Below are 9880 nucleotides of genomic sequence, written 5' to 3' on the forward strand. Positions count from 1 at the left end.
CAAAACATTACAGACAGAACAACTATGTTGAAAAAAAACCACCACAAATATTCCTTTTATAAGACACACACTTCCATTGCCCAGCCTTTCTTAAGAAAACATAAAGACAACTAACAGCAATTACTCATTGATTAAAAACACAGGGAGAAATGTCAGCAACTCTCGTGCAGCTCCTGTTAGCAGCATAAATGCCATAGAAGGCCCACATCAGCCTGCAATTTACTCACATTACCTAAAGGCTTAAATTCACAAGATTATACCTTAAGGCTGTTCCTTCCAATGATTCTGTTTACGGTACAGTCTCCCCAACAGCTGTACTGCAATAAACAGTGGGAAGAGGGACCTTAAAATCCAGCTCTCCAAATCAGTCATCAAGTTTCTTCCTTCAACAGTTATCTTTTTACACAGAGGCACTGTCACACATTCAGACATGAATACCATCCATACCATAAACTAAAGAGTAATTAAATGTGAAAGCCAGTCTCTCAAAATGGAAAATTACTGCAAGGACGTGTCAAGCGAAATGATTCAAAAAAGAAACTTCACTTTATTATGTAGCACTTAAATTAAGTCATTATTCAGGTTATCCTACAAGTCTCACATCCCTTTAGGATTCATTCCTGACAAGGAATCAGTGCAAAAATACAGAGCTAAAGTGAACAACTTCTGAACCCCCACCAGTCAGAATCCCAGTGTGGCTGTGCAGATCTGCAGATATGATGAAACAGCTGCAAATAACGCAGACAAGGAAGCAAAGCAAGGTCAGAGCTCCTCCTTCATCTCATTTCACACTAGCTAAAAAATCAAAAGAAGCAATCTCAAGTCTCTGAAAAACCTTCTATTTATCACTGTCCATTGTTTTTTCAAGCAGAATTTCACAGAATTTTCACTGAATTTCCTCTCAAAATGACAGTCATCTGTTTCAAAGCTGGAAAACATATTCTTCTCTTGATGTCTGTCAGTTCCTCGTTGACATCACTCATGGCACTCAGGCCCAGGATCCTCACTCCAGTGGGCTCCCCGTTTCTCAGTCACAAGCTTAATGAAGTAGCTATGACTTGCATACAGCTCAAGCTTCTCACTGATGTCAATCCACTTCACTACTCCAGCATCATCACCTGCTTCCAGAGGCAAATTATCCATTGTCTCACCTGTTCACGAAAAAAAGAATTAGGACATGCTATAGTATCTTTTCTTCTCGCTTTTTCTTCTCAGATCTAATCAGTTCCCCCTTCCACAACGCTCCTTCACAGGCAGCAACCTTCAACTTCTTCTCAGAGAAAAATTAAATAAGTCGCTCACTGATTCTGTGCCAGAAACCTTTCTCATACTTGTACTATTTTAAGGCAAATCTGAGTGGCAGAGGTGGTGGTAACTCCTTGTCACCACTCTTAGGGGACCATCAGCAGCACGAAAAGTTACTGGAAATCATCAGGACAACACATACTCACTACCCCAAGTTTAGCCAATCCCTCTGCCTTGATTTTTGTTCGTTTGCCTAACATTTGACTGCTGCTTTTCTCAGGTATTATTCTACATGAAAAACTTAATTCTGAAACATATATGCACTTATGAAAAAACAGAATAACTAAAACTTTATTAAAGGCCTCAAAATCAAAAATACTACTTAAGAAGAGATGCAGAAAGGCTTCTGAAATGCTCCAAGGTTTTACTCTATTTCTAAAAAAAGAGTCCCAGGACTTCATAGACGACAACCAAGAAAACGCTTTTAAATTCTGCATTAGAAACAAAACCCAAAGATATAGGATTTCCCCCAGTTCTGGGGGCTGATAAATCAAGGACCAGTGACATGTGAAACTTCACAGCTGGTATCTACTACTCAAAATTCAGTGGAAATGTCACTATATGAAGTCTCTGACTTAACAAGTCAGAAACACCTGACTAGATTGATGTATCTTGCAGGTAAAAAATGAGAGTCCAAGATAACAGATCATTCTAAGAATCTAGTCCCATATTTTACACCTGACTTGCACGTTCCCCAATTTCACTGCCATTCTCAGCTCAACATAGGTCCCAATTTCAAACAAGCACACAAAGTAAAAGGCAACTAAGAGCACACATGGAGATACTCACCTGTTTCATCATGATAGTTCACAGCCTCTGTCTCCATCCAGGCATTATCAGTGTTACGAGGGTCATCCACATATCCTCGGTACACCTAAGGCCCCAAACAAACCAAAATAAGCTCAGCATCACAACAAACAAGGTGGAATCACTAAGATTTTTTTCCTTTCCTCTGACACATTTGCCCTTACAACGTTTTCAACAGTCCCCTCCATTTCCTACACCACAAGAACCTGAGCAACATAAATTATTTTCATTTCAGCTATACTTTCTCAAGTTCCATAACCTGTGAGTTACATGCACAGCTCAAGAGGCTATCACAAGAGACCCAGAACTCACCACAAAGTGTTCCTGGCTGAACAGCTTGTGGAGTTGCTTCTCCAATTTTGCTTTCTCCTCAGGAGATTTCTGCAAAGAGTTCAAGGCCTCCTCCCCAAATTCCCGCCTCAGGGTAGCGCTGATCTTCTCCCCTGGGTCCACCATCCCCTTAGAGGGAGAAAAAGAAAAAAGGTGATTTTTTTTTCAATCCCTCAGATTTCACTTGCTGTAACTCCCAGCTCTTAGTATATTACATCCACCTGCATCATACTCTGGACACAGGAAGAACTGTACAGTCAGCTGTAAAGATCAAGCACATACGCCCTTCAAAACCTGCAGTGGAATCAACTGTGCCTGTATTAAGCAAGACATGGGCAGATTTAAACAGGAATACCACTTTGCAATGCAGAAACATCAGAAGGCATGCCAGCTGATGCCTGGGTAAAGTTAGTTCAAGGAGCATTTCTCCTCACTGCTGCAACACCAGGTCATTCATCAAAAAGCACTCTTCTGTCACACGCATGCCAGTTATTGCCTCACGGCCTCACCAGTGGGGGGAGATGGCAATGTCTCTGGAGCTTTCCCCTTACCCCTGGAATGGCCCACTCCCCACAGTCTCTCCTCTTGATAGCCACAAACTGCAAGATGTTTTTGCCAGTAACTGGATGAGCAACTTTATTGCCACTTCCGTCCCTTTTCCACCTGTAGCAAACGACAAGGGCACAAACACCCACCACTGCCTTCAGTAAAGGATTAAGAACTACCAATAGTTAAAGCATAAAGCTGTCCAAACAAAAATTTAAACAAAAGCAGCATATCCTTGACTTTCAAGGAAGCAACTTGGTAGCAATGGCATCATTCTGAAAAGGGGAAGAACTACAATGCACCAGGATGATTTTTCACAACAGTTCTACCTTCAGCATGGTACTTCCTAACTTGCACCTTTGTTAACTACACAGTCTTTTCTGAATGCTTTGTGTACACACAGATCCTGTTGGCAAAAGTACATTAAAACAAAGCACACGCTGACCAAAAGAGGATCTTAACCACACATCCTCTTATAATACAGTAAGTCAAGTTACTGTTTCTTACATAACAAAAGCAGGCACGTAGCTTTTTATTCCTTTTTTTTTCGCAATTGTGTCATTATGACAGAAAAACCTATTCTTGCAATTTAATTTCACATGCCTCATTTAAGGCCTTTTGGCAGTATAGTATCAAAGTATCACATAATCCTTTCAGTTCTTATATTTGTTTCCGAAGATTCTTCATATAATGTATCTCCATTGAATTATGCTTCCTGGGTTATTTGGTTTTTTTAATGTGCTTTCTCAGCATTTCAGAAGCAATTGTTTGTAATTAGCAGTGAGTCCTTACTCTTTACCATGTGTTCCTCATGTCTGTGTATCTCTCCACTCAGATACCCATATCTGAATGGGCTTACATATAGAGAACACACGCACGAAAGGGCCACAAAAAGTAACAGCCTGTCCAGAGATGCAGAGAAGAAACAAAATGCACTTTTTCTGTACTGCAGGGCATCTTACAGTCACCTGCCCCTTACCTAGTTACGATGGGATCAGCAGCATGGTTTGGTCCCCAGCGCCCCAACAATCCTCTGCCTGTGAGGCCAGTCCTTCCTGCTGGATTTCTGAAATAAATGCCACAGTACACAACTTAAGAGTCCTGAACTGGTTCTAATCAGAAATTAAGCCCAGTTGCACCCTGATCTCTGAGTTAGGACAATGCTATTGTCCCTCTGATCTCTGAGGGCCGGCTGGAATGCAAGGGGGTTTATTTACTGCTAAATTTATATACCCTTGACACAACAGTACACTAAACATATTTATTTCCCCGCATTCAAAAGATGCTCCAAGTATTCTAAAAAAAAATAAAACCAAAAAACCAGTTTTAAGGAAGATTAAATAACAAAAAGGGAAAGGATAGCAACATGCATTCAGTGTCCTCATGGGCTTTAAAAGGCAAGAGACACAGCATGGTTTTCTCCTTCATCAACCTCTTTTTGTGTTTAATAGCACAGGCAAAGGAAAAAGACAAAACAGCTTTGTCATTTTTCAGATCTTGTGTCCTGAGATGGTCCTGATCAGGCATCACTCTCATTATGCACACAATCTTGTCTGAAAATGGAATCTAGTTTCCAAGACTATAGATGCACAGAGTATTCAATTATGTACAAAAGGCAGAAAGAAGAGAAACTATGTTTAGGTGAGATTACCCATCTGTGCTACGCCAGGGTTTGTCAGTGGAAGGAAATACTCTACTCCTCCACCTTAGCACACAAGTGGAACAAAAGCTTCAGAGCCCCACATCTGGTCAAACTGTGCAAACAATTAACCCAACAAACCCTACTATTGACAGTATTAGACCTCCCCTGACTACAGTGCTGCCACCACCACCCTATGTTGTGGCAGTAGTACTGGCTAAACATTTCATGCCTCTCTGCCACAACCTTCTTCCAAGAAGAACTCTGGCTCCGAGGTATCAGTTTTCCTGTCTCTAGGGGAGACTATCTTGGCTTTGTTCTAGCAGGTACCACGTACCAAAACTAACAGACCTGCCGGAGGACTGAAACTACATCACTGAAATAAATATGCAAACAAAAAACCCACACTCACCGGGGTCTCCCATTTTCAACCACATACAAGCCATTCAGACTCTTCCTCTCCACTTCTCCATCTCTCTCATTGAATTTGGGAGAAAAATCTTCATCACTGTAAGGAAAATAATGATTTAATAGAAATATGTTATAAAACACAAAACACCCCTCTGCCCCCCAAAACCATCAGACTGGCAAAACCCATTTGACCAATGAGCAGTTTTTACCAGAATTTGTGTTGCAGGCCCTCCTTTTTCTTTATATAAAATCTCAACTTTTATTCATGACAGTTTCCTAGTATTTAGTTCTGCAGGAAGAATGCAGAACTAAAGTATTTAACAGCATATCTCCCTAAATTTTCATTTAGACAGAATGTTTCAAAGGTATTCCTGTTAAATTTAGAATCATAGAATCACAGAATTTTTTTCAGCTGGAAAAGACCTTGAAGCTTACTCAGTCCAACCACTAACCCAGCACTGCCAAGCCCACCACTAAACCATGTCCCCAAGTGCCACATCTACATGTCTTTTAAATACCCACAGGGATGGTGACTCAACCACTTCCCTGGGCAGCCTGTTCCAATGCTTGATAAACCTTTTGGTGAAGAAATTTTTCCTAATATCCCAACTAAACCCCCTCTGGCAAAACGTAAGGCTATTTCCTCCTATCCTATCCCTTGTTATTTGGGAGAAGAGACTGACATCCGCCTTGCTACAACCTCCTTTCAGGTTGTAGAGCGAAAAGGATCTCCTGAGCCTCCTTTTCTCCTTTTCTCCAGCTCCCTCGGCTGTTCCTCACCAGACTTGTGCTCCAGAACCTTCCCCAGCTCCATTGCCCTTCCCTGGACACACCCCAGCACCTCAATGTCTTTCTTGTAGTGAGGGGCCCAAACTGAACATAGGATTTGGGGTGCAGCCTCACCAGTGCCAAGTACAAGGGGACAATCATTGCCCTGGTCCCGCTGGCCACACTATTCCTGATCCAGGCCAGGATGCCATTGGCCTTCTTGGCCACTGCTGGCTTATGTTCAGCTGCTGTCAACCAGCACCCTCAGGTCTTTTTCTGCTGGGCAGCTTTCCAACTCTTCCCCAGTCTGTAGTGCTACATGGAGCTGTTGTGATCCAAGTGCGGGATCCAGCACTTCACCTTATTGAACCTCATCCAATTGGCCTTGGCCCATTTATCCAGCCTGTCCAGGTCTCTCTGCAGAGCCTTCCTACCCTCCAACAGATAAACAATCTGCCACAACTTGGTGTCACCCACAAAGTGACCGAGGGTGCGCTCGATCACCTTGTCCAGATCATCAATACAGATACTAAACAGAACTGGCCTCAGTCCTGATTTCAAAATTTTTAAAGTATTGCTAACACCTACTAAAAGATTACCCGACACCGTCACAACTTGCCTTGGCAGAACATCAGCACACCTGTGGAGTCTGAGGATTGCCTTGTAATCAGCAGAATATTAAACCCCACTAAGAGTAAACAGGAGCACATGTTCACACAGCACTGGGGGACAAGGAAGGTAAGGCTGAAACCTCAAAAGCCTACACAGGTGTGCATACATAGGAATCATCTTTTCACATTTATCACAAGTTACACCAGATGCATGCATTTAACTTTCTAGCCAAGAAGCATACGGCATTTCTTGAGAGGAGAGTATTCACAGAATCAATAAAAATGAATACATATAGTCAAAAAACTCACAGCAGTTACAGTCATGCATTCAACCTGTCATATTTCCTGAGTCAGAGCACTCAAGAACGGCAATTCTACTTTCTTTTCTTCTGTTGCATTCAATCCATGAGCAAACAAGTATATGATCAAAATACTGTCCCAAATTCTTAAGGAGAATTAGGAAATTTTTATTTAGCTCACAACATAGAGAAACACTCCACAGCATCAACAGCTCAGTAAAATCATGGGTCAAAGACCTTCACAGCTAACCCAAACAACTCAGTTCTCTAACCAACACTTTTCTTAGACTTGACTTTCACACATCACTGCAGAATCAAACATCACTTAAGCTGATGATCTTCTTAACTCAGGTCATCACTATTCCCTGCTTCCATGTTCACAGAAGAAAAGAGCCACCATTTCCACTCACTTGATTTGGGGATCTGCCCAACTGGGTCCGGACAAAACAGACTTTGCAGTGTACTCCACGGGATTATAATCTTTCCATTCCGTCAACCAGCCCACTTTATCTTCAGGAACCTGGCTACGCTCAACGTGTGATCCTGGATACGGGGAGGTGAGAGCTTTGCTGTGGTAGAACTTAACATTGTAACTGTTGAACATGTTCACAGGATGAAGATGGGACCAACAGTTTGCAGATGAGTTACTGAAAAATAAACAACAAAAAAAAAGAAATATAGCATCTCATTCATTAGGCTTTAACCTGTAATCTAATACCAGATCTGCAGGGTACATGACAGCAAGCGGAATAGACCCAGCTCTTTCCAGAAGACAGTTCTCAGTAATATATCACTCCTTCTTTCAGTGATGTACCATACTAAATGTATGCAGGACCAACAAGTCTGAATTTTATCATCAGTTACTTGAAGCAGAAGATACTCTATTAAATACACATGAAGACTTAACAGCATGAGGAAAAGCTGAAAACTAGAATTGCCATCATAGGCTGTGTGTAACAGTGACTAGTTTGTGAAAAGTTATGGGGCTTTTATCAATAAAGAATCACTTCCTCTATATAAGGAAATATACTTCCTCTGCAAAAGAGGTTTTAGATTTTAACCACCTAATATCTGAGCAAAGTGATGATGGGACTAATGAGTTTCGGATAAAAAAGAAAAAAACCCTACTCATACATTATTTACCCTGGTATTTCAACCCAGATGTGAATATTAGATTATAACCAGCAAAACAGGCCATGCTTTTTCAAAAACAACAGTTCCAGTGCCAAACACCTCAGATGCTGTGAAAATCCTCAGGTGCATCTGGGAGAGGAGGTTCTGCTTCTCACTGAAGCTGAGAGTTCATTGGCACAAGTACAGGACGAGTCACGTTCACTGCTGAGCTGATGTTCTCAAAAGCACAATTCACAGAATCAATTAGGTAGGAAAAGATCTCTGAAATCGAGTCCAACCTCTGACCAAACACCACCATGTCAACTAGACCATGTGCCACGTCCAGTCTTTCCCTAAACACCTCCAGGGACAGTGACTCCACCACCGCCCTGGGCATCCCATTCCAACGCCTGAAGACCCTTTCTGTGAAGAAATTCCTCCTAATATCCAACTCAGAAAACACCTGAAGTTCAACAAACCCTTAGCAGAGATGTGGAAAAGGTTAATATTCCTTTTGCATTTTTCAGGAACTCCATCACTTCAAAGGACAGGCCGGTTTGCGTTTCTGCCGCGTCCGAAAGGGACACCCCTCAGCGCCATCGCACGCCCCGCGCCGAGCTCCCCCTGCGCTGGTAGGGGGCGGAAGGCAGCCCCGGGATAGAGGGCAGCCCCGGGATAGAGGGCAGCCCCGGGATAGAGGGCAGCCCCGGGATCTCGGCCCGGCCGTGCGGCGGCTGCTCCCCGCACAACAAGGCACCGACCTCCGGCAGCGACACGGGCCGCGGCCCGGCTCCCCCGCGCACAGCCCGCGGTACCTGTGTGCCGGGCGGCGCTGGGCAGCGCTCCGGGCCGACAGCACCACGGACAATGAGAGCACGGCCACCGCCCGCCGCAGGGACCCGGCCGGCAGCGGCATCGGCGGCGCCTCCGCGGCCCCACCGCGGCGGGAGCGAGCCCCGCCTCAGCCTCGGCCCCGCGGCCGGGAATGGGACTCTGCGCCGCGCCCGGGATGGGAGCGCTGCGACCGGCGGTCAGGGACGCCGCTCCAGGACACCGCTCCGGGACACCGCTCCTTCCCAGCTCCTACCCCCGGGCCGGGAAGGAGCCGCCCGCCGGCCCCGGTACAAGCTCACCCCGCACTGGGCGGAGCGGCGCCAGTGACGAACGCCCCGCACCGGGACTGTCTGGGATGGAGCTCGTTCCCTACGGTGCTAGGCTGGGCACTGGTACCTAGGAAGGGGGCCGGGAACACAGCAGTGTTTTGGCTACTGCAGAGCACCGCTCCCACAGTACCAGCGCTGTCTCTCCAACATTCCGCCGGCCAAGAGCAGGCGCGAGGTGGGGAACATCCTGGGAGGGGACACCGCGAGGCCAGCTGACCCAAACTAACCAAAGGGATGCTCCATGCCGCGTGACGTCACTCAGATATGAATACTAAAAAAAAAAAAAAAAAAAAGGAGGAGGAGGAGGAAGAGGAGGGCATTTGCTATTTACAAAGTTCGCCTTCCGGAGCGACCCCGACGTGTGCCGAAGCCCTGCTTCCCGGGATGTGGCCGGACACCGCCTGATCATGGGAAACAGAGAATAATTTTTATTTTTTTTTTCCCCCCCTCTTTGCTTGTGCGTGCGCAAACTTTCGATTTTACTTCAGTAAACCGCTTTGTCTCAACCTACGGGTCGCTTTCCGTGTTATTCTCCATCCCTTGCCCGGCCGGGAAGCGGGAATGACAGAGCGCCTTGGCGACAACCGACCGCGCTCCAGCCCCCACCCACCCCGGCCCGCGGCTCGGCCCCGCCCCCCCGGCCCCGCCCCCGGACGCGCCCCCGCGCTCTCATTGGACGCTGCACCGCTGGGGGCGGAGCCTCCCGGGCCGTGGGCCGGGCGGGGGCGGAGGGACCCCGGAGCAGTTCGGGCAGCGAAGGAGCCTCGGGAGAACCATGAACCTGTTCCTGGAGCTTCTCCTGTTTCTGGCCACGCTCGTCTGCTCCTACCTGGAGGCTTTCGTGAAGCTGTTTGTCCCCGTGAGGAGGAAGTCTGTCAGCGGAGAGCT

The 9880-nt window shown here is 45.7% G+C and overlaps 2 protein-coding genes across 3 annotated transcripts in view; one reads left to right on the forward strand and one right to left on the reverse strand.

Moving 5' to 3' along the window:
* Positions 1 to 524: 524 nt before the first annotated feature.
* Positions 525 to 9192, reverse strand: NUDT9 (nudix hydrolase 9). Of its 2 annotated transcripts, none has more exons than XM_027652854.1 (8): positions 9060 to 9192; positions 7127 to 7363; positions 5040 to 5135; positions 3968 to 4054; positions 2994 to 3105; positions 2425 to 2571; positions 2095 to 2179; positions 525 to 1151 (listed from the first exon to the last, which is right to left on the reverse strand). In XM_027652854.1, exons 2-8 carry the CDS (start codon positions 7318 to 7320, stop codon positions 976 to 978), a joined length of 897 nt encoding a protein of 298 aa, XP_027508655.1. In that variant the 5' UTR covers positions 7321 to 7363; positions 9060 to 9192; the 3' UTR covers positions 525 to 975. The 2 variants fall into 2 exon arrangements, with proteins under 2 accessions (XP_027508655.1, XP_027508654.1); XM_027652853.1 differs by lacking the exon at positions 9060 to 9192 and adding an exon at positions 8645 to 8941.
* A 536-nt stretch (positions 9193 to 9728) lies between these two features.
* HSD17B13 (hydroxysteroid 17-beta dehydrogenase 13) overlaps positions 9729 to 9880 on the forward strand; it is a 2415-nt gene continuing 2263 nt past the window's right edge. The window contains exon 1 of the mRNA XM_027652951.1: positions 9729 to 9880. This exon is cut by the window's right edge and continues 144 nt beyond it. Coding sequence (XP_027508752.1) covers positions 9768 to 9880 — 113 coding nt within the window. The 5' untranslated portion in view covers positions 9729 to 9767.

This window comes from Corapipo altera, unplaced genomic scaffold (genome assembly GCF_003945725.1).
Source record: "Corapipo altera isolate COAL_440 unplaced genomic scaffold, ASM394572v1 69, whole genome shotgun sequence".
NCBI lineage: Eukaryota > Metazoa > Chordata > Aves > Passeriformes > Pipridae > Corapipo > Corapipo altera.